Source organism: Mustela nigripes, chromosome 7 (assembly GCF_022355385.1).
Source record: "Mustela nigripes isolate SB6536 chromosome 7, MUSNIG.SB6536, whole genome shotgun sequence".
NCBI lineage: Eukaryota > Metazoa > Chordata > Mammalia > Carnivora > Mustelidae > Mustela > Mustela nigripes.
Window position 1 is genome coordinate 89,518,872 of NC_081563.1, and position 25,018 is coordinate 89,543,889.

A 25,018-nucleotide genomic window follows, 5' to 3' on the forward strand; every position below is an offset into this window, starting at 1 on the left:
AACAGAGGTTATTCACAGGCTAAGCCACTTGCTCAAGATCACACAGCAAGTTAGCTGCCAAGCCAGTGATTGAAGTGAGGGCTTTCCAACCACGGAGCATGGGCTCTGAACCGCTTTGAGGAGCATGGTCAGCAGTCGTGCCAATGTAGTTTGCCCACCAAGGGATCTGGGTGTCTCTGGTCTTCAGACACTATGGACCATGTCATAGCCCTGCCAGGATATTAGCATATGCTTCAGGGTCCTCTGCAGTTGGTCACCACCCCCTGTGTATTCAATATACAACTGTCGTTCAGACTCACTCAGTGCAGGACCCGTTAGCATGACGTGTCTCCCCTACAGCAAATCCCCAGGCCCTGAGGAGACTGAGTTCACACCTTACCACACCACACCTGATACCACACTGCACACACAGACAAAACACACACATCACACACCTGATACCACAACACACACGCACAGGACACACACACCACACACACTCCACCACACTTGATACCACACCACACACACGTACTGCACACATGCACACATGTACCCCCAAACACACACATCACACACATATCACACCACACACATACACATACCACACATAGGCACACATGTATACCTCCAAACACAAACACCACACACACTCACCATACCTGATAGCATACCACACACACACACCCCACACCACACATATACACACATGCACCACACATACCACACACATACCTCAGACACATCTCACACAAATACCACATACACACAATTTCTCTTTCTTCCTCTACTTCCCTCCAGGGAGCCTCCTCCAACTTTGTGTAGTGCTTTCATGTCAGAACCTTCTTCCTTCCACAAGACCAACCCCCAGCTGCCTGTGATTTCTGAATGTGGTTCCCTATCCCTTTGCCTCAGGTCATGATGTTGGTGACTCCTGAGAGTGACAGACCTAGATATTTCAAAGCTGCTCTCATATTTCCCCTAGGTTTCTATTCTCCTCAGATCCCTCTACTTCCAGACTCCTTCATAAAAGGTCTTAAAAGACCCTATTCTAAAAAAATCATGGGAGTCTATGATTAACTAGAAAGTTCAGAGAATTACTCTCATTCTGTGAATATTCCATCTAATCAGGGCTTATTGTACCCAGAGACTCTTGGCACCCTGCTTGTTCCCAGCACACTGTGCAGCTCATTAGTGATGAGAGTTTTCAAAATACAGCCTGAAACCAAACTACTGCCTAATGAGCCCCCAGATGCCCCCTTCCCTCACCCTGTGCAGCCCATCAGCTGCCTGGTGTCCTGGAGAGCCCCAGCAGGTTGGAGCGAGGGTTTAACAAAGGAAAGGCTTAGTCTCTGAGCTGAGGCAGCTCCCGAAAGCACTTGGCCTAGGACCCTGCAGGCTCGTGAATAAGACTTAGCTAGCAGCTGGAGGGGAGCAGCCCTAGTAAGACTCACCTCTCTAGAGGCCCCGGCATTCGCTCCACAGGCCACAGAGCTGCTGAGAGCCAGCTGTGTGCAAGGCCACTTTACAGGCTCAAAGGTGGGAGAAAGGCAAAGGGCAGCTGGGGCTCAGATTCCAGGAGGTTTCTACCACCAGTGTACTGAGGAAGGGGCCTCTCTACCTTGAGCGGAGCAGCTGGACTGTGGCTGCTGCATGTCTGGGGTGTCGCCTATGTCCATACTCCCTCGGATCTCTCCATTTTTCTCCAGAGGATTTGGGGGGACACCGGGAGCTGCTCTCCAAACTCTCACAGAGGAAGGAAGTTTGGGCTGGAGTGAGGCCTCCCAGGGGAGTGAACCATGGAGAACATCCTCCAGGCCCACCAGGCCAGGCCTGCAAGTCATCTCACTTAGTGGCAGGCCCGGCTCTCAGGAGACCTGTAGGAGCCAAACTCATAGGCCTAATGCATAAACCAGGGTGCCCATCACTACCCCTTCCTTGGGACCCTAATCTTCGGCCATCTAGATATATTAAGTCCTATGGACAGTGTGTACAGGGAGCCACATTTCTGGAAGGTACCCGGGGAACACAGAAGAGCACTGTAGTTACGGGACCCAGTAATACTGTCCAATGCCCTGGCTCCCTGGCAGGGATATACCAACCCTGGACAAGTGCGTTGGAATTCTTGGGCCAGCCACCCCACCACCCATCCTCTGGATGCCTGCCTCCCAGCTCTCTCATATCTCGGGGAGGTTACAAAGTAGCTCTGAGAGATAGGTGCACTGACCACTTACCCAAATAAGTGTTCACCCAAATAGGTGTTTTCATTTTTTCGAGTCCCCATTTCCCTATCTACAAACTAGGGATATACCTGTCTGAGGGTTATAATATTTGTAAAACACAGAGATCAATACATGGGAAAGTATGAATGCACGAAAAAGAACATTAATAATATTGGAAATGATGTATGTAATATTGTGAAATGCTGTGACCTTTAGAAGAATGATCTGATGATGCCCCCAGTGCTGCCTGTCACCCCCTCCTCAACCTTTGATTGGCAATGTCGTTTTGCCCACGTCTTCACACACACCATGTCTTTATCCTCCTCTTTTACCAGCCTGTGAATTGTTTGGTTTTGTTAGGATTTAAAAGGTTTTTGGCTTTGATCTATCATGTGTCATGGTAGGCAGAGTAATGGCTTCCCAAAGATGTCTATGCTCTACTCCCCAAAACCATGGCTTCGAGGCCTCACATAGTCTCAAGGAATGAAACCTGAATGCAGAACAAAGGTTGCTAACCAGCTAACTCTAAAATTGAGAGATTATCCTGGATTATCTGGCTGGGCGCAGTATGACCCCAGAGTCCTTGTAAGTAAGAAAGAAAGGCAGCAGAGAAGGTCAAGGTGATGAGGTGTGAGGACTCAAGCAGCGTTGCTGGCTTTGAAGACACAGAAGGGAGTGTCCAGCCAGGAATGTAGGCAGCCTCCAGGAGTGCCTTCCCCCTAGAGCCTCCGGAAGGAGTGCAGCCTGGGAGATGATATCAGATGTCTGACTTGAAGAACTGTGAGTAAGAAATTAATGCTGAGTTATGCCACCAAGTTTGTGGAAATTTGTTACAGCAGCAACAGGCAACTAATACATGTGTTGCTATCAGAGTTTAGTGTTTAGGATATAAACATATGCTTATTTCCAAGAGCCTAGAAGGACTCTTCTCTGCGATGAGCACATTCTGCCAGCTTGGGGATCACACGTGCTCAACAGCACTGAAGAAAGTGCTCTGAAGAGCTGGGCACTCACAGGCCCCCCTTGGGACCCCTGTTGTCAGGAGGAGGGGCAGATGAGACAGGAGGAAGACATATCACCCTTCACATGTGATGCTAATTGCAATAGGCAATGGTAGGAATTCATACTGATCTTGAGCCTTCTGATTTCCTGAGTTTTATGTCTGAAAATTATCTGTGGTTAACATAACCTTAACACAGTACAGGGAAGTAAGTCTCTTCTGATCTATGATGCCACAGTCATAACACGAGAGTTATACTGTCCTTAACTGTTCATTTGGCCCTTTGTGTCTGTAACAGGGAGTATCAGTTACTTTCATGCAGCAGGAAAAATAGCTCTGAATCTTGGAATGATCTGGACAGGAACATTAACTGCTCGACTCTTATACAAAAGGCCCACATCATCCATCTGGGCTCATTAAGTCATTGAATTGCTCAGAAGCACCAAATTACTTTTTTTCTAGCAAATTACATTTTCAGAGTTGCTTGTTGCTTCACATCTGGCAGTGGAGGCTAAAGCCAAAACTTGTCTTGAAGTCTGAGAAATCATCTCACTCTTTGCCTTTTCTTCCTCAGGGAAGAGAAGGAGGCAGGTGTTTGACAAAGAGGTGGAGGGTGGCAGAGAGCCACAGGGAAGGTCAGCACTGGTCTTTGCGGTCGTGCACACAGCCTGGGGGCAGGAAGTGTGGGAATCAAGCAGCCTGCGCGGCACTGGGCGATCTCATGGATTTCACAGACACAGAGGCCATCTGTCCTTTGGGGAGTGGCTGCAGGCTGCCGTTTGTAGAGATTCTGGGCGGGGACGAGGGCGAGAGGCATACAGTCCTTTCTCTCCTCCTTTATAATCCCAAAGCCAGCATCTGAAGCCAAGGAACAGCAGTAAGAATGGGCCTGACCCTCCCACACCTACAGACGTTCTGAAGCACTTAGGTTGCCTGGCCGGACTTGCTCCCTCAGTAGCAGGAGCCCCCTGCTTACCTGCCAAGTTGGCCTTGGGAGCCACCATGCTCTCTGCCCCCTACTTTCAAAGCCTGGAACAAGCTGGGGCTGGAAGCTTCCAGAGAGGGGCCTGGGTCTTCTCTGCCTATGCATTGTCCCCGCCGTCTCCAGAGCACCAACCCCAGCTGCCCCAAACCATGGCTTTCCTATCCTAACCCCGATGGGCCAGCGCCCAGGCCCTCTGCACAGGTGGCTGAAAAATGAAGACTCGCTCAGCACTTTGACCTTGACTCTCAGACAGCAGCAAGCAAATATTGACCCCTAGAACATGTTGAAAAGCCACACTCCTAGACCCATTCCACAGAGATTCATCAGTAGGCCCAGGACAGAGCCAGGAAAATCTGACCCGGGGTCATGAAGTCCACGGCCACTCTTTAAGAAATTCTTTTGTTTTATAATGTTCTGATTTCTCCCAAGCCAAAATATACAGGTCAGAGATTCCGCATAGAGAGCCCCTTAACTGACCTCAGGACAGCCAGCTGTGGGGACACCTGGATGACCTCCTTCCGGGGCCATATGTGTGGCTGTGGCTAATGGGGGAGGCTGGACCCAGAGGACAGGTCTTCATAGCCCAGGATGACTGAGAGTGAAGGAACATCCCCTCCTTGTCTCTTCAGCCAGTGAGCCAGGATCACAGCCCAGGCATTGCCAAGAAGGAAAGAGCAGCAAGATAGTGCCTCCCAGGGGTGGCCCCTCTAGACCAGCTCAAGCCCTGGGTCTTTGAGGCCCAGCATCACCAACCCTCCAGTCCGTGGCTCCTCCCCAGCTCATTTCCTATTTGTGGGTGACCCAATCCCTGGAGGCCATCGGTCATTCTGCACCTGGGCCCCTAGTCTGGCTGACATTCCTTTCCTGTGGCCAGTGGCAGGCAGCAGGAGCTGCAGTGTACATTCTGGGCTGGGATGAGGGGCTATTTGCTGGGTGGCGGCTGCAGAGCTGCAGGTCTGCCCAGCTCCCACCGGCAGCAGAGGCTGCCCTCCTCCAGCTGCAGCTCCCCTCAAGGAGGCCACCGTCCCAGATGGGCTGGAGGGAGGGACAGCATTTCAGGCAGGAAGCATAGATCGGGGTCCAAAAGGACAACATAGGGAATATTTTTAATTTTAATAAAAAAATGAAAAGGTTGTATAAAAATTAAAATCAAAGTAGAGATTTTTTAAAGTGGGGGAAGTAGCCCTAAGTTATAATAATTTACACCGGATGGAAAAGGAAAGGTGGAGTGAAGAGCAGGCCCTGGGGGTCGTCCTCCAGCCTAAGGTCAGTCTCACCCAATGTGGTGTCTTGTTTCCCCCCAGGTACCGCGTGGTGGTCTCATATCCTCCCCAGAGCGAGGCAGAGATTGAGCTGAAGGAAGGCGACATAGTCTTTGTGCACAAGAAGCGAGAAGACGGCTGGTACAAGGGGACCCTGCAGAGGAACGGCCGCACGGGCCTCTTCCCGGGCAGCTTTGTGGAGAGTTTCTGAGGACACGCTCCCCACGCCCCACGCCCCACGCCCCACTCCCCAGTCACAAAGGCTCCCCGGGATCCCCAGGGGGCAAAGAGAAGCAGTCAGGGCCACCGAGGGCCCCAGGTCCCTTTTGAGGCTCCTGCGAGGCCACCCTGGACGGGGATGGGAGCTGGGGGATGTGGAGGTCGTGCCTTCGCTTACAGCCACCCACCAGGAGTGCACCTTGGGGTTGTTCTTCCACAAAATGCTTCCCTCTGTGTAAACTCTAAAGAACTATCTTTGAAAAGAGAAGATGCTGATGCGGGTTGATCGGCTCTGCAAGGGACTGCTAAGCTGCAGCCTTCTTGTTTGTTGCCCCCGAGAGCCTGGGCGCTGCGGAAGGGCTGCAGGGCTTGGATGGCAGGCACGGGGTCCGGGGCGGCAGCAGAAGGTCTGAGGGCTGCCCCGGGCTGCTTGCGTGGGGTCCAGATTGCTCCATCACCTCTCTATATACCTCAGTCACCTGCCATCTGGCCACTCAGCAGGGGTGTTTCCGACCCAGGGGTGTGGCTGGGTCGCCAGAGTCCCCCAGGCAACCCCACACGCAGCTCATGCAGGAGGCGTGAGATCGCACTTGGCTTTGTTTCCTACCCATATTATAAGCCACACATTTCATTTTGCGGCCACTGTCCCTTTGCATTGCTTCTTTCTTACAACATCTTTTTAAAGTAAAGCTGTCAAACTTTCTATATTTCTAATAGGTCATACATTGCCTATTTTTCATACATCTGGTGCTGCCTTTTTGTAAACCAGTAATGACTTGGTTGAGCTTGAGAGAAAAAAAAAAATGTCTGAGCTGATATCAAGTGGGCAGAATTTTGATACATACCATATGAATTTTGGAAAACTCTGAAAAGCCCACGTACTCAACATCAGTATTGGCTACTGCTCCACGGAGAAGAAGGAATCCATTTAAGTGGTTGGAGGGAGTTTGGAAAAAGTCAATTTCCTTAAACCCTTACCAAAGCCTCATTGCTATGTCTAGACAGTGATAATTATTATTCAAGAATTGGAACCATTTCAAGGAAGGGTCATTATAATTGCCTTGTGTGTGGCAGTAAAAAGAACATGAAGGTCAACCCCAGTCTAGGAAGGCAGAATTTTCCTTTTATTGCTGTAGGGAAAAGGACTACAATTAGCATTATCAAGATATGATTTCTTGGTACTGAAGCAGTTTTTAACCACAGTTCAGATTTACCACCTTGTGACAGTTCTGTCTTTTTTTTTTTTTTAAATAAGTATTTCCCTATCAGGCAGTACAAATGTTAGTCTAGAGACTGGAAATACAATGAGGAGAAAGGGATTTGAGGCATTGCTGCAGACTGACAGAATCCAAGGGAGCCAGGAGGAGAGAGAGAAGGGGCACCTTTGATCCTAGGACCTTGCCCTGGATGGGGTCCATCAAGGCCTCTTCCTGAGCCCAGCAGCCCAGACCTCCCACAGACACAGACGGGAGAAGCCCTGTCATCAGGCCATCTCATTCTCTAGAGAGTCAGATCTTAAGAATACATTCCTATCAGCTCAAAGTCACAATTGATAAGCCCCTTCTCTCTATTTTTTCAAAACCCACTCAGGTTTAAATTAGGCAGACTAAATTAGCCTTTGGTAACATAGCATCGCCTGATTTTCAAAGATGCAACAAAATCCAGAAACACATTCCCTTATATGATGTGATACCTTTGAAATATGAAGCACTTATTTTCAGAGTTCCTATTTGGGGCTGTGACTTGGCTATTTGTTACCACCCGGTGGTCACCACGAGGGTGGGATCATGCCTCAACAAAGGCTCTTCCCCTCTCTCCAGATGGTCATAGATTTAATAGACTTGAGAAATTGTTCTGAATCAAAGAAAGACAAAATCCTGCTTAAACCCAGGGAGCCCTATACATGAGTTAATGACAACCAGAAGGTATCCATTTGCCATTGATGCCAAATTAGTTGCCTGAAATGCACAAAAATCACATACGTGTTTAAAATCACGCCATCACCAAAACTGTGCATAGATGAATGTGCTGAGACACGTGTGCCCCCAGGGAGACCAGAACTAACAAATCCCCAGATAATAAGGAATTTTTTTTTTTTTTTAAATGAAGGCAGTTACCAAGCAACAGAACAGACTAACTTGGACCTTCTTTCCTCTCCCAGCCACCGCCCACACGATGCTCGTGGTAGGTAGGAATCGCTGAACAGCCTAGTGACTGTGGGCGAGGCAGGAGCAGAGAGCTGGGGCTGGTGGCCAGTGCCTTTGCAAGGCATCAGCTGACCTCTCTTGAGGCAGAGTTGGGGCAGGCATTGGCATGACCTCGGGAAGGAAGCAATGCCATAGGCCAGCCATCACGCTCTGGGCTGTTTTCAAACACATTTAAGCCAAATCCATCAGCCTTCATGACCATTTAGCCCACAGACAAGAGAAAAAGAAGAATTAGGCCAACTTGTTCTAAATAACCAACTCATTTTGGCTACTAAGATGAAACCAACACCTTGTTTGAATGCTCACATTCTACCCTGGCCCAGCAACTTAGACATCTTGGTTATCAGTGGCATTTGGCAGCCAAAGTGACTTGCTTTGAGCAATGCAGTAGAGCTCATAGCCACTACCAAGGTCAGCAGACACTGAAGTGACAGGGACATCTGGTCCACCAAAGAGCCTCAGAAGTGGAGTGGGGAGACAGTGAGCAGGCAATTCCCTGGCAGCCTCACCGTGTGAATGCCAGGCTCTGGCACTCCAAACAAGCTCAGCTGCCTGGCTGGGATGTTCTTTGTACTTTGCACAGTTCACACACACACACACACACACACTAATGTTTTTGTTACACACAAATGTCAGCGTGTGATTTTGGAAGAATTGACAGTGATGACAAACTATGATGCCTGTGTTTCTGAGTCTTTAAATAAAAATGAACATGGAGAGGCCTTGTGTCTGGATGATGTGAGTAGTGAGGTTGGGGGCAGAGGCTGAGTGAGCCCAAGCAAAAATGTCCAAGTGGGTAGGAGCATGAGGGGGCCGGTGCCACACAGCATCCCTGCAGGCCAGCATGTTGACTCACCCATCCACCACCGCAGAATGCTTCCATGTGGGGAGCACAGGGTGGTTGGCCATTAAGGATACTGGGAATTTCAAGACTGCCATATCCAGCACATGCCAGAGAGCCACTGGCTGGGCAGTAAGGATTGAGCTGGTGAGTGTGCAGGACCACTAGCTCTCCTCCAGTGGCTGGTTTGCCTAGAAAGTAGAGCGACTGTTTCCCGATGACTTTCCTTCCTTCCTTGTGGGAAAGGGTTTTGTGTCAGTACTCAAGTCCATCAATTCCAGAAGTGCCTGGAATTGACCTCCCAGACCAGCACACTCATCACCCTGCCCTTGTGTGTCTTGCTCTCACAGTGCTCAAGCTGTGGGGAGCCGTTTTCTGAAGCACAAGGAGAAGAGTGCCTGGAATCCACCAACACGAGGGCCTTCAGGAGACCACCAACCTCCAGAAAAGTGGGACTGTCCCCACATCAGCCAGATAGACAATGCCTGGCAGAGCGTTGCCCCAGCTTGAAATACGTTGGGGTATTTCTTGAGATAAGATCTCACTGCCTTTGTAACCAAGACACCCCCCCACCATATTCTTTGAGTATCACATATATCCTTGAGCTGGAAGGAAGCTTAGCAAGGAGACATTTTCCTTCTACAAAAATTAAAGGAATGTATATGAGCACAGGTTGTGGGTGGGGAGTATAGTGAGGGCCCAGCACTATAATAAGGAAGTATATTATATGCTCACTTAGTCCTCCTGCCCTCGGTGAAATTTACTCATCCTCATTTGCTAGATGAGCAACGAAGGTTAGAAGAGGTGAAATGAATTGTCTCAGGTCACATTGCTCACAGAACACTATGACCTAGACTCAAGCCTATTGAAGCACCAGAAGCTGGACCCTAAACCCTCCACAGAAATGAAATGTCAAGAATGACAGCATGAGAAGAGGGGGACAGAGGACATATAGGCAGTACCCACCACAATATGTCAGGAAAGGGTGCCCGGCTGGACAATGACAAGTCTGTGGGGCAGAGGTACCCTGACTGTAGAGCCCCTCAGATGCCTCCCTGGGATTCTGTCCTGAAACTGTGCTTTTTTGAGGGTGGGGAGGCCAGGGCCTGGGGCTTTTCCAAATGGAGGGACTGACACACGATCCATGAACTTTGCCTTATACTTAATTTACAAACATCATCTTGCCTCATCCTTACAGCATCTCCTTGAGATGGGGTCCTTACTCCCCTTTAATAGATGAAGAAATCAAGACTCTAAGAAACTACACCATTGGCTCTGAATTCAATGAGTGGCAGAGCCAGGACTTCTGATGTCCAACTTCCAGCTCTTTACTGAATGTGGCAGAAACCCTGAAATGATGTTTGTAGCAGGCAACACTCTCTCTGCTATCAGCTGGAACCACCTTCGGAGGTGGGCACTGCTATCGTGCTATTTATAGATGGAGAATCAGAGGCAACGCAAGGCCTGATGTAAGACCACACACTAGTGCATGGGCAAGCTGTGGTTGAAACAGGATTGAATGCTAAGAGGAGTCTAGGCTCAGTCCCATAGGCAGGGGAGCCACTGGTGGCTTTTAGCAGTTGCTCTGAGCTGTGCCTGAGGGAACACACCCTGGGCCCATACTAGAGGGAAGAAGGACTAGAGCAGCTCTAGGTCCCTTCCAATGTTGAGATAAATGTTTCTTCTCTCACTTAGACATGTGGAGGACACAGCACCCCCTCCTAAAGCCTGTGCTGCTCAGAGAAAATGCTGAGGCCTGAATCCCTCCCACACTAAGCCAGTTCCCACCACTAGCCTGGTCTCACAGACCCAGTCACCATCTTTGTGGATCTTCTACGAATCCTTATTGATTTGAACATGTTGGAGTTCTCATCTCATTTTCACTTGGTATTACCCTTCCAAGTGTCTCTCTTAATCTCCCAAAGGGGGCTACACTTGGCTGCCCACAAGGGAGTGCATCTCGGACTTGTGACCTGCAGGTGTCCTGATTTAGGCTGAGCTGTTGTCACCCAATATTCAAGGCTGGTCCCAGTATGCTGAGGTCTGTCCCAGGACTAGAACTGGACAACTTTTCATTGGTCCATGTTGACAGGTGCCTGTGCTGGCCGTTGGCTCCTCTCAGAACTCGTGCTGTGCCTCTGATAGGCTCTACCAAGATCAATGGACATGCTAAAGATTAAACCCTGAGACTCAAAAGTGTAAACAGATTGTCATTAGTCATTATTTGATAATGTCATAAAACCAAGTGGAATAAATAAAAAGGGGGAAATTCTTGACTCAAGTAACTGAAAAGCCAAGGGCAACCATGTGGAATATGTGAAAAAGATGGGGTCTGGTTGTTATAATGACTCGCGAAACGTCCTCCATTTTGCTGGTGAGAACTGGGGATGGTAAACATCTTGCAATGGTAAACACCTACAATGTGTAGAATGCCCAAAATGCCAGTTGAATATTCATTAAGAAGCTAGTTTAGGGGCACCTGGGTGGTTCAGTCTGTTAAGTGACTGCCTTCAGCTCGTGTCATGATCCTGGAGTCCCAGGATCGCATTACACATCAGGCTACCTGCTCAGTGGGGAGTCTGCTTCTCCGTCTGACACCACCCTCCTCTCAGGCTCTCTCTCCCAAATAAATAAAATCTTAAAAAAAAAAAAAAAAAAAAAACAGAAGAAGAAGAAGAAGAAGCTGGTTGAGGTACATCTTACTTCAGGCACAGCTGGATCCAGGTACTCATATGCCCTTCTCAGGTATCTCTTGGGTTTGCTGTCCTCCATGCTGTTTCCCTTCTCTCAGGCAGGCTGTGGTCCCCACATCACCAACAAGTTTGAGATGACTAATACCTCACCATCCCCACAGAAAGAAAGTGTCTCTTTCTCAGTGGTCCCAGACAAAATCTTAGGCTTGACCTTACCAGTTCAGACTGGGCCCGTGCCTATCTCCTTCACTCGGCCATTGTGAAGAGAGGGCAGGAATTTGCTAACTGATGGGACCTGAGATAAAGGCTGTCCCTGAGCTGACATCCAGCCAAACCACACGGATCAAAGAGGAAAGCAAGAGGACCCCCCAACACACACAATCCTGGGAGCAAAACTGAAGGAGATTTTGACAGACCAGCTAAAACCAGCAGATGCCCACCCCACAGGGCTATACCCTACTCCAGGACACTGCCTCTAGAAACAACCTAGCAAAGTCTGAGAAAGTGGACCATCAGAGAGACTGCACCATATTTCTGAAGGTGAGGAATAAATATCAAATCCCATAGGAAAGATTGACAGACTTGGACATAAATATGGAGTAAAATTCTCAGTTTGGTGGAAGTCACGTTCTTTAATGTCCTAAAAAATAGAACTAGCTGAAAGCCAGGAGGCAGAAAGGAAGCAGCATGGAGGAAATGAACCCATCGGTGCACTTTGGCTCCAGTCTCCCTCCCTCATTCCCTGGAACATGCATGGTGAGGAGACACTCACAGGTGCCAGGCTGCCCCTACAGACAGGGTGAGGAAAGATGGAGTTTGCAGTCTGGAGAGGAAGACCGGTGTTGAATGAGTAACTAGAAACACAAAGAGCCCTGTGCCTGAGGAGAACAGGCATTGGTAGCACATGGCAGAGGGATACAGCCTACTCAAGGACGAGATTCAAGCTGCTTCCTGCCTGGAGATTCTTGGCAAGAATGGGCAGTGCCAAGATAGCAGAGAAGTTCCCTCCTGCCCAGAACAGGGTAAGCACGTTTCCGCCAGAGAAATCGGAGCATGTGGCCCATTTTTATCACGGTCGTTTTAGGACATTTGCTCTGCGTCTGTGCACCTTCTCCCCATCCCTCCCATGTGTGCTCATTTATGCTACAGCTGTTTCCTAAGACTCCTTATGCCAGACACCAGCATCACAGAGAAGAATGGAGGCAACACAATCCCTCTCAAGAGGCCAAGCACCCCCAGAGCTTCGGCCTGGTGGGGCCCTGGTGGATGGGTCGGAACATACTGTGTTTGGTGCTATGGAAACAGAGGTGAGCAAATCCATGATGCCCGTGCCATCTTGCTAGAGCTGCTGTGACAGAGGATGACAGAGGGGTCATAAACAACAGACACTTATTTCCTCACTGTTTTGGGGCTGAAAGTCTGAGGTGTCAGCAGAGTGCTTTCTTCCGAGGCCTCTCTCCTTGGCTTCCAATGGTCACTCTCTTCCTGTGCCTTCACTGGCCTTCCTCTGTGTGTGTATGAGTCCAGATTTCTTATCTCATGAGGACACAGTCATACTGGAGGGTGACCCACCCTCACCACCTCCTTTTAATTAATCCCCTCTTTAAGGACCTGTCTCCAAGTACAGTCACATATAAATGTGGGGGACAGGACTCAGCCTATGCTCATGGAGACCATGTTGCAGTGAAGAGTTCAAAAGTGAAATGCATAGATTAATAGCTACTAGGCAAGTGATTATTAGAGTACAAAGTACAGAAGGATCACAAAGAGAGTCTCATCTGTTGCTGGGGAAGCAGCATGGAAGCTTGTTTTTAGAGATTGGGAAGGTTGTTCTGGGGGAGGACGTGCATAGGCAAGTACCCAGAGGGCAGGAGAGAGCTGGGCCAAGCTGGAGGGGAAGGGAGAACAGAGGACAGGCCAGGGCAGAGGAGAGGAGAGCGGGGAGAAGGAGGAACTGAGATGAGAAGGGACAGGCAAGCAGGGGTGAGCCTTCTAGGCCAAGGGCAAGAGTGTGCCTTTGAGGAGTCTAAGGAGTGGGACAGAACCATATCTGTGCTTTAAACTGCTTGGGCAAGGTAGAGAACGGATCGTATGAATATAGGGAAGCCAATGAGGAAGCTGCCACAAATTTCCAGAAAAGATGTGGTGATGTCCTGGCGTAGGGTGGTGGCAAGGACGTGGAAAGAAATGGGCAGACTGGAAGGTCCTCTCCAATAAGCTAAGTCATGGTGAAGGCCAAGGAGGAAGTTGTCCACATGTCCCTGAGGAAGACTGCTCTTTGGTAACGCTTCTCTAATTTGCAGTTATATCTTTATAAGACTGTTAAGAAAACCAGAGGAGGTTTTGGTGGGGTTTGGGGGAGGGTTGGGATTTGGGAGGTTGGGGGAGGTTGGGGGAGGGAAGGGAGGATGCCTGGGAACCCTCCCAACTCTGGGCCTATGTGTCAGTCAGGGTTCTTCAGAGAATCAAAGCCAGCCCGGTACATATAGACATTCTATGGAGCTTTATTACAGGAACTGGCTCACACAATGGTGGAGGCTGGGAAGTCCCACAATCTGCTGTCGGCAAGCTGGAGCCCTGGGAAAGCCTGTGGTGTAATTCAATCTGAGTCTGAAGGCCCGAGAACCAGGAGCCCCAGTGTCTGAGGGCAAGAGACGATGAATGTTCAGCTCAAGAAGGCTTTCACCCTTCCTTTGCCTTTTTGTTCTATTCCGTCTCCACAGATTGGATGGCACCCTCCCACATTCATGCGGGCAGAACTTCTTTACTCATCTACGGATTCAAATACTAATCTCTTCCAGAAACACCATCACAGACACACCCAGAAATATTGTTTTATCAGCTCTTTCTCCCTTCTCCCAGCCGAGACGACACAGGAAAACAATCATCCCAGCTACCATCTCCCCTCAGGACCCTGCTCATGAGATGGTGGGCACATTTGCTGAAAGGAGAGGCCAGACTCCATCCCTCAGCCTCTGCCTCTCGCCTGTTGTTCCTCTGGGTCACGTTTTGGCTGACACCGGTGATGCTGATGGGGATCCGAGGCTTCATTTCTCTTCCCGGCCAGGACAGACGCTTGGACTGCCCACAGTCCCTCCTGAGAAAATCAGCTAAAGCCTCCGTGGCGGCCAGACTGCTGTATGCCAGGTGACACTCCTTGCCATCTGGACCCCAGCCTTTCTGACCAGGAGCTGGGCCCTTCCAGCAACAACAGTGGGGGCTCCTTACTGATCAAGCCACCAAAACAAGAAGTTTCCCTCTGGGGGAATGAAATGCAAGACAGAGGGAGATAGTCATGACCCGGGAAGCAGAGGGGACAAAGGTGGAGAATGGTTTGATGTAGGAGGTGTGGACACCTGGATCCCAGAATTCAGCTGCATCCCTGGCAGTGAGGATGGTGAGTGCATACAAAGGACAAGTGTTCAGTCTGCTGACCCACACGGAGTGCTGTATACACACTTGCTCATTTTTGTCCTCACATGCAGCAGGAACTATTACCATGACCATTTCACATATGGGAAAACCGAGGGAGAGAGCAACTAAACAACTCCATGGAGGCCAAAGCGAAGTGGTGCTGCCAGGGTTCAAACCCAGGCAGTCTGGCTCCAAAGACCACATTCCAGACCCAGGGCCATTGGCAGCCTCCCCATCTGACCTCCCACATTCTATAACAGCACACAAGCGGTAGCGGGGGGGGGGGGTCCTCCCATGTGTCTCTTTGCTCCCCAAAACCTAAGGCAGAGCTGGAGAATGAGGTCCCATCAGCCACAGTGGTTCTTGGCTGTCCCTCTGTGGCCTCGGATGACAGAGCTCCCGATGGCCCAGAGTCACTCCCACTTGGGTGACAACTATCTCTTTCAGTGAAAAAGAATGAAAACTCCTCCCGCTGCAGGAGTGCCTCGGCTCAGGGCCCAGGCTGGTACTTGGTGGCCTGGCAGTTGTGTCCTCACTACCGGGCTGAGAGACACGGCTCTCCATACCTTGACTAGTTTCAGCCAACCGCCACTCTGCCGGGGCTCAGGACTGAGACAAGGCTATGGCACCCGTGTGGAGGTAGAGGTCCTGAATGGGAGGGAGGAGGGGATGCAGAACGGAAAGCAGGGAAGCCTGGGGGTCAGGGGCCAGGTTCTATCCCCAGATCTGTCCCCACTGACTTTCGTGACTCTGGGTGAAGCTGGGGCCAGGGGTCTTCTTTGTTCCATTCATTTCTGTCCAATGCACCAGACATCCTAATTGATACCAACACTGTACCTGGATGCCTGCCTCCCTGCCCTGCAGAGAAGGAGTGACCAGAGAGATTCACAGGTGCTAGAAGGATGCCCTGTTCATGGCACTGCTTCCTGACACAGACACTCAGCCCATCACCCTCTGGGAGAGCACACAGCATGGGGCTCCAGAGGGGAGCAGCTATCTGCTCAGGTGGGCCTTCTACTCTGCTCTAAGAAGCTGACCTGGTTTCTTCCATCAAAGGGCCTCAAGGACCCATGTTGGCTCCTCCTTCATACCTCTACCCATCACCCCAGAGGATGCCCTGAGGGGGCACTGGGATCCAGCTGCCCGCCTGAGGACTCCTCCTAGGAGGACACAGCCCTCAGACTCCTCCCACCCAGTAAGCCCAGACAGACGCTGGCTGTCCATTTGCCTGTCTGTGGTGTCTAGAAAGACACATCTTTTCTACGTGTCTAGAAAGCAGGACCACAACCCAAGTCAGTCGGCCCAGCTGAGGGTGACACGGAAGAGAAGAGCAGAGGCTCGATATTCATCCCCTTAGGTCTTGGCTTTCCACCCAAAGGTATTTGTGGCCACTAGTGCCACAGATCACCAGGTAGGAGGCTGCCCAAGGCTGCCCGGGGCCCTGGCTGCCAAGGGAGGGCTTAGGACAGAGTCTGGGTCCTCAGCTACAAAGGGCAGAGAAAGAGTAGACCTATTCCAGGCAATACGGCCTCAGTCTGAAGCTGATTCATGAACCAGTGTCCATGGCCACTCTGACCTGACTGTCACCAGGCCCCTCAGAAGCAGTGAGGAGGGCTCCACGGGCCAGGACCTGCCCCTGGGCATGCCTGCCTCCCAGCCAGGTGGGAGCCCATGTCCACCCCACCCCTCTGGAAAGCCTCACTCATGTGACAATAAAATGGGTGACATGAGTCTCAACATACAAACCAATTCTAGGGGCAGTTGCCCTGACTTCATTTAGCCTGCTCTGCCTCGTTTGGCTCTGTGATGTGCCCAACCCCCTTGTTCTGGAAGCTCTGTTTCCCTTTGGCTCTGGCTGTGACACTCTCTGCCTGGTTTGAAATTGGTTTGAAACTTAAACTTAAGTTTCAATTGGTTTGAAACTTAAAATTGGTTTGAAACTTAAACTCCCATAGCTCCTCTCTCCCTGTTGTGTGCCTGATGGCCTCACGCACTCTTGCTGTCTGAGGGCCTCCTGAGACTAAGAGGCTCTCACAGCTGTGCCTCTCGCTCTCCTGAGCCTCACTGCTGGATGACTGCTGGTTGTCATCCTTCGTCACATCCCCTCACAACGGCCTAGGAACCTTGCACATCTTGAGGGGATCAACCCTCCCAGTCTCAACTAGTAGGGTCCAGGCAGGCTCCAGGGGCTTCCTTCCATACATCCTTCCTCCTCCTCCTAAAGTGCGGTCACTCTCCACCTTCTGCTGCAACTTCCCCCTTCTAATGCACAGCCCCCGCTCCATCCATCTGCCGCCGCCCTGGGGGGTGCCCCTGTGTGGTCCTACCAAGTGTACACAGCATATTTGTTCTCTTCGGTGCCTGGTTGCTACAGATTTTTCATATCTTCCCTGTGCAGTCTCTCTCCCAGTCTGTTGCAGTCCCCTCCCTGTTCTCCTCACCCTCTGCTGTGCATCTCTTTCTCTCCACGCCGGGGGCTTTTCAAGAAACTTGACTGCAGGGGCTCCTGTGAGGCAGGAGCGGTGTGCTGGGCTGCCCGTCAGTGCGCAGAGGCCGATGGAGAGAAGGTGAGGAGCCAGCCCTGTAGGAAATGGTGAGTGAGCTGGGCGTGCATGGAGGCTTCAGGCCCTCGGTCTCTGACTTGCCAGCTTTGGGCGCGCGCATCTCTCTGCAGCCCTCTACCTGTGGGTGTCCTTGAGATCTCACCCACTGACAATGCCCCTGTCTCACTCCTACCTCTTTCCCTGAGCCACCCAGGATGACTGCCCGCTCCCTGAAAGCTAAATAGCCCTCTGGTTCCCACCTTGCCTCTTCCAGGCCTACCACTTACTGCAGCCATTGCTATGGCAACCAGCTTTGGTGACTGTCACTTGGCTGTGCCTCCCCTTGGCTTTGTGTCCAGAAGCTTTCCTGTCACCCCAGTGAGGGAACCTCCAGGGCACTTAAGGTTCAGAAAGCTGGGGATGGAAGGGGACACTTGGACAGATGACTTGTGGAATCCCCTTTCTGGGGGACAATTCTGACACATCCCTTCTTCCTGGCTATCCATGTCTTCCACTCCTGTTCCCCAGAGTTACTGCCCAAAAGAAAGCCCGTCTAGCATTGCCCCATTCCAGCACAAAGCCTACCTGCCCTCTAACACACATACAGCCTGTGTCCTTCCAGCAATCCTGTACTGGATGAAGATTAGGAGGAAAAGGACCACATGGGAAGAGGAGAGGCCGGGCAACCAAGGAGCTTGTAGTCTGTGCCCTTCCCCTGCTTAGGGCCAACCCAGAGCAGCAAAGGCTGTGGCCAGAGGTGTGGGCAAGGAAGCATCACTAGCAGACAAAGCCCTCACACACAGCCCAACTTGCAGTCACTCCCTCACCACCCCAGGGGCCTGTGGGATGCCTGGATGCGGGTAACCCATCTGAGGCCCTCGCAGCCTCAGGGCTGGTCTCCAGGGAGTCACTGGCCCCTGTCAGGGTTCTCAGCTCCACCTGGAGCGAGAAGGTGCCTTCAAATGGACATGGCCCCACGTCCCTCAGGAAGGCAACAAGCCCAGTTTCTGTCTCCTCCATCAAATGCTCTTAGGGTTCTGAGATTGGTTTGAAACTTAAACTGTCTCAGACTCCTCAGGCCAGATTCCGAGCTTATGTAACTCCTTGGGAATTCCCATGTGTTGGGCTGGCTGTTCCTAGAATCTTACTATGATTCATAGCTTGGTTCTGGATGCAGAACCTCCATGCGGCTCTGAGCTGGTAAATGCGAGCATCTGCCTTGGACTCAGAGAGCCATGCACAGACCGGAGCTGTTGGGAAGAGGCTGCTCCAGGGGTGTCCACCACCCATAGCCGCCCATTCATCCATACCACCCCCAGTTCAAGGGAATTAAGACTTGCAAACAGCTCTGACTGCTTCAGTGAAAGGCCACCGCTCAGGAAACTGATGAGCTTGTGTTCAGGATGCCTGGTGGTGTCTGGAGGCCAGCCTGTATCTGGGCCAGCCAGGCCACTGGGAGGAAGGTACAGGTCAGGGGGGCTGTTCCTGAAGGTGGACCCTTCCCCACCATGTACAGTTCCCTCTACCCACAGGCCTTTGGCGTGGAATGTTCTTCAGGTCCAGGCCCAGAATCTGTGCTCCCAATTGGAGTGGACAAACACCAGTGTCCCACAGTGGGCTTGTGCAGGTTGCAGCTGGACTGGCATTTTCTTCCCCATGCTTTCCCCTTCCTGTCACCATAGGACCGATTGGCATCTGGAAGTCCCTGCAGTGTTACTGTATTATGTGAAGTCACAGTGGGGGCCTTGGGCCTGTGGGAGAAGGATGTCTCCTCCCACCCCGGACCCGGGCCTCCTGAGCCAGGCTGCTCACAGAGATGCTGTCGTACTTCCTCATCTGGCCTCCTCCTCTCCAATCTTGGGACATGCCCCCTCCCTTCCTCTCTGGTCTCCACTTCTCCCTCTCACATACAGCAACTCCCAGAGACACCCAGAATGCTGAGCCAGCTGCTCCTGGGTAGTTCCTGGGCGCCGTGCCCTGCCTGGTGCTAGAATGTGAGTTGAGGGTTGACAGGCACCCGGCAAATCACCATGGCCTCCAAGACCGAGTGCTTATGTCCCTGGGCCAGGATCTGCACGCAGCCTTGATGTCTGGCTCAGGGCAGCAGCCCAAGGCAAGAGATGTTCTCTAAGCTCTGGAAGCAGCCTGCATGGAAAGCTGGCAGCATGCAGCGGCCAGTGACGCGAGCTTGGCACGACCTGGGACTCCATACTCTTGGCCTCAGACAATCTAAATGTAGATTAAAGAAGTTTTGGAGACAGTGGCTGAGAAAAGAGAGCTGCTGCAGGCAGCAGGCATGGGGACAAATCTGGTGCCTCCTGCCTGGGCCTGGAGTGGGTGCACACCCTGCTCATTGCTGACTCCCCGCACCATGTGGGCTGTCATGCCCCTAGCCCTGAGCCGACGTGGACATGGCCACTCCCTGGATGACAGGAGTAACTAGCAGCATGGTACAAGCCTTCTCATCTTCTCCTGGAGCCCCAATCTCGTGCCCACCTCCCCACCGTGGGACCTAAGAAGGATGGAGTCTGCCAAGAGCCCTATTCGTCCCATCAGCCAGACTCCCAGAGCCCCAACATGGCCGTTAGCATCAGAGACATTCCTACTCAGAGCAAGGTGTACTTTGGCCTAATTGCCTATTTTCATACTCCACACTCTTGGCTCCAAGGTCTCTAGCTGAATAGAATGGTTCTGATTTAGGGGTCTTCCCTGGGGCCACGGGATGTGGGAGCAGTCCTCTGGGCCTCCTCCTTCCCCTGCAGAGGAAGGCCAACATCTGGGGAGGCAGACTCTGAGCCAGAAGCCCTGGAGCTTCAGCAGCCCCAGGCTGCTGAGCCCACTTGGCCTCCCAGCATCTGTCCTGCACTGGGCTGTCAGCCTGCACGGTCAGCCTTACTGCAGGGCTCATTTCACCGGTGTTTCCTGCATTAAAAAGAGTTAAGTTCCAGGGCTGAGTCCTTACTGACAATGTGCTCTCAAGTCAGGGATACTTCATCTAGAAAATGTGGATATGACAGACCTACTCTCAGGTTTAAGGATGAAGTGGCAGTCTTTGCCAAGTGCCTCCTACAGGAGAGGCTTCCCAGGCCCTTCTGGTCCTCTCCACGGGACCCCCAGCTGGGGCTAACCAGAAATTCAGGCCCAGAACAGAAACTGGTCAGACAGAGATAATCAGGCTCATAGGCTATGGCCACCGTGTGCTCAGAAAGCCTGGCCCCTGCTCAGGAGAGAAGATGCCCAGTGTCTGCTCCTGGGGATGGCTGCCTACAGCTTTGCAGCTCCCGCCCCTGCCCCGGGGCCCACCCCGGGGACAGCTGAGGCATGAGGCTTTCACGCCTCAGCACACTGAGGCAGCAGAAAGGAGGCAAAGCCATCCGTGGGTGAATATCACAGCTGGCCCCTACAGGAGCCCCCAAAATTCGAAACGGGGCCAGGAGTGTGAGGTGCAGCGAACGGCAACTCACCAAACAATTAATACAAAGTCCCTGTCTCCTGCCTTCAGATGATGATCCCCTCAACAGTGGTTGTATTTTCCAAAACAGACAGGCCAGTTATTTTCCCATAATGACTTCCTTCAGTGCAAAAAATACTTCACCCTTGCTCCTCTTTGGTCAAAATGGACCCTGGTTGCTGTGGGTGGTGTGGGCCGCTTCCCTCACCAAGTGCCGGGCCTCAGCTTAATGAATCACAGCCCGAACCGTGACAGTCACAATTCAAGGAAGAGTGGTGGCAGACGCAGCTGAGCTGACCTCACCAGCAAAGGCCTTCCAGGAATGCCAGCCCCACCCCCGGCCCCCCAGGCCCAGAACCAGCCAGAACCACTCTGTCCTACCCTAGAAGGTGTAACCCTCCCTCATATACAAAGAGTTGCAGAAGCCCTGATGGTCCCACCCTCCCTCTGCAAGCTGGTGCCCCCTGCAGCCCACCTGCCCTGCCCCGGAAGTTATCCTTGTCCCTTTGGTTTCTGTGCCCGCCACCCTCTTCAGCAGGGAAACACCCAGTACCTGGAATTCAGTTTATGTTCAATAAAGCTTGATGGGGGAGGGGCACCTGGGTGACTCAGTGGGTTAAACATCTGCCTTCCGCTCAGGTCATGATCCCGGGCGTCCTGGGACCGAGCCCCGTATCGGGCCCCTTGCTCAGTGGGGAGCCTGATTTTCCCTCTTCCTCTCCTCCTCCCCCTGTGTGCCCTCTCTCTCTGTCAGATAAATAAAATATTAAAAAAAAAAAAAGCTTAATGGGGGTCACTGATTATTAATGGGTCAATCTGAGGGCTTGTAGGTACCTCTGCTGGAATGTTTCTCCTCGCAGCTTCAGGGCTACCTCAGCAAGGAAGGCCAGACAGGTCAATAGAAACCAAAACCCGCAGGTTTGGTGCCCTCAGTGTGGAGGTCCTGGCCGTTTGCTTTGTTGAAGTCCATTAGTGAGCTCGCAGGAGGTAGGCATTGACAGGGCATTGGGTCTTGTCCTTCCCCAGCCCCCCAGTAGACTATAAGGGTGCCCTGAGGACCTGGCACCTGTCCGTTCATGCGCCAATTCTGCACCTTGGCCATGGGCTGGAATCACATGGAAGTTTCCCAAGGTCCCAACACTGTGCCCTGCCTGAGCTCCTGAAACTAGAAGGTCTGGGGTGGAAGCATCCCAGACCACCTAAGGTGCATTCGGGGTGACACCCACTGCGTAAATATAGCAGCCCCAGGGATGCATTCGCAAACAGGGGTTCAGATGTTCCACACAAACTGTGCCATGTCTGGGGTGAACTCAAGGGTTGGGTCTCAGATTCTCTGTGGGGGGTGTGGGGGGAGGTTGGCATGGTTGCAGCTCCACAGTCTACAAACACTGGCTAAGCACATATATGTCCACAAGAGAAGTCGAGGAAGTCTGGATCAAGGAGGCTGGCACTGAGTCTTGTGCTTTATGCCTTCATGATGACTTCCGAGGCAAAGAAGTTAAAAACAGAGTGGCCTGACGCACTGAGGCCCTCCTGCCAAGTGGGCTGTCCCCCTGAGTGGCAAATTCACCACGCCTGGTCTACACCCGCATTCTCAACCCAACAGTTTGTTTCTCTAATTGGCCTCATTAGAATCCTTAAACGAAATGCCTAACAAATAACTTCCAGGATAGAAAAATAAATATGGGCAATTGTGTTACTTCTCCAGTTTCGATCCATCTCTTTCTAACCCTTATGCAAGAGTCATTTGTATACAAGTCTATTTCTCCTGCTAAGCAGTATGCCTCTAGAGGGAGGGGAGCATTAGCTACTCCTCCCCTTTTTAGCATTACACATGACCTTAGCGTCAGCGACTGTGCTCCGAGCATTTTACCAATGATCTCATTTAATTTTATTAGCTCTCTGCACACAAGTACTCTTGCGCTGTTTTCCCGATGGGAAAGTGGAGGAGCAGGGAGGCCTGCTAGCTTTTCAGAGGTCTCACAACCCACAATCAGCAGAGCTGAGAATCAGACCCTCCTAGCAGCCTCCAGACCCCGTGCATTCAGACCCACACACACAGGAGGCACCCATAGTTTGTCCACCCCGCGAGGGAAGGTGTCTGCTTTAAGAATTATCACTGTGATTTCTGATATGTGTTCTCATGATTAACATTAGTAAGTGAATTGTATGTCAAGCAAATACACTGAATGAAAATCTCCCACTGAACTTTGTTGGTATTTAAAAAATGTATTCTCACAGTGTTTTGTGTTCCAGTAAATATACATTATTCAGACTTGATTTGATCACTGACTCATATGCGATTCCTACCTTTAAAAGTACCGTCCTGCCACAAGAAACTGCCCAGGGCTCCTTCATAACTCTGCACCGGCAGGGCCCTTCCAGTGCCTGGGGAGATCGCGCTGGTCTCCAGGGACACTTTTGACACAAAATGCGACATTTGCACCTCTTTTTTTTTTTTTTAAAGAATTTATTTATTTATTTGACAGGGAGAGAGAGAGATCAGGAGTGATGACAGGAGTGGCTTTAGAGTAGAGCAAAACATATCCAGAGCCTTGAGGTGTTCATATTCTTTGGCCTTTTGGGAAATCTATCAAAAGAAGTAATCACAGATGGGCACAAAAAACTGTGTCAAAGGATACTTGCTGAAGCATTATCCATAATAATGAAAGAAATGATAAGGAACTTGAATGTCCAACCGCAGGGAATTGTTTAACTATCCGTGATATGCAAGAGTAATAGGCAGCCACCAGCCACTGTCTATAGGGTCAGGTTCAAGATTTAATAATAAAGTGAGGGTAAACCCTGTGATAGGCAGATAGAGAAAACCATGCTTACAGTACACTAAATGGAAGATAAACATCAAAAAACTCACTCCTCAGCTTGAGGTTCACTTGTAGTTTTCATTTTCTTATTGATTCTTTTTCCTTATTTCCCCCATTTTCTATGAATTTTTCTCTGATTTAGAAAGCTTTAATAATTTTTTAAAGATTTATTTATTTATTTTAGACAGAAAGAGAGACCACATGAGTGGGAGAGGGACAGAGGAAATGTGAGAGAATCTCCAAGACTCCGCACTTAGTGCAGAACCCATCATACGGCTTGAACCCAGGACCCTGAGATCATGATCCAAACTGAAATCCAAAGTCAGACACTCAACTGACTGAGCCATTCAGGCACCCCCTGCTGACCGGGAGCCTGCTTCTCCCTCTCCTGCTGCTACTCCCCCTGCTTGTGCTCTCTCTCTCTCTGTCAAATAAATAAATAAAATCTCCAAAAAATTTTAAAAATAATAATTTTAAAAGCAAAAGGCATCTTTACCTAGTGTGAAAGTGATATGCATGGCCACTAGACACGCCTGCTCAGAAAGAGGACGTCATTAGCTACAAAGGGGACTCACGTGAATAACCTTCAGGCAACCACAAGCAGTTTAGCAATGTTATTTTACTTCTTGCTATGAGGAGTGTGGACCATCCTCACTGTGGTGGCCTGTCACCCACACGTCCCAGGACCACATCCAGCTGGGGTCTTGTCTAAGAAAACACTAGCCAGTATCATACAAACGGAGGTTGAAAAGAACTTGCTTTTTAGGGTACACTTTCTCTTTCTGCCAGCATCTCATCTGACACCTGGTGAAAACCCTGCTGGGGACACAGGCCAGCTGACAGCTAGAGACCCTACCCCACCAGGGACCCCAAAGCCAGCAGCATAACTGGAGTCTCATGGGCAGATAATGGTGGATGTTTTTAACCATTGCTAAATTAGATGTGGTACTGCTTCTAGTATCTACTGCAACTAAAGTAGATCAAATCCTCCACTTACTGCTGGGGTGGAGTGTGAGGTGTTATTTGCTGAGCCTAGGCACTGTGTGGGAGTACAGAGGCCCGAAGGCTGGGGAGACCAGGCAGGTGCACATGGAACAGCTCTTTTGTCTCTTGGTCTCATCCCAAAGCAGGAGGGCTCCAAGGCCCCTGTCCTTGGAGGGTGGGGATCTATGCTATTGCAGCCCTTGCAGGCCACCAGCTGTGACAAAAACAGCTCCCCCAGCAGGGCTGTGGGCCCCAGCTACTTACAGGCGCTGGCTCAGTAGAAACTGCAGAAATTAGAGTAGAGAAGCAGAGCTGTGCAGTATAAATAGAAAACCTCGAAATAGGATAAATCTCCAGTGAATGGGAGCCCGCGTCCCAGTCCCTGAGGCCATA

At 50.9% G+C, this 25,018-nt stretch overlaps 1 protein-coding gene across 2 annotated transcripts in view; it reads left to right on the top strand.

Annotated features, from left to right (window-relative positions):
• Positions 1 to 8,590, top strand: part of SH3RF3 (SH3 domain containing ring finger 3) — a 356,455-nt gene extending 347,865 nt beyond the window's left edge. For both annotated transcript variants that reach the window (XM_059406397.1, XM_059406398.1), the window contains exon 10: positions 5,491 to 8,590. In XM_059406397.1, coding sequence (XP_059262380.1) covers positions 5,491 to 5,659 — 169 coding nt within the window. In that variant the 3' untranslated portion in view covers positions 5,660 to 8,590. The remainder of the gene's footprint in view (positions 1 to 5,490) is intronic.
• The last annotated feature ends 16,428 nt before the right edge of the window (positions 8,591 to 25,018 follow it).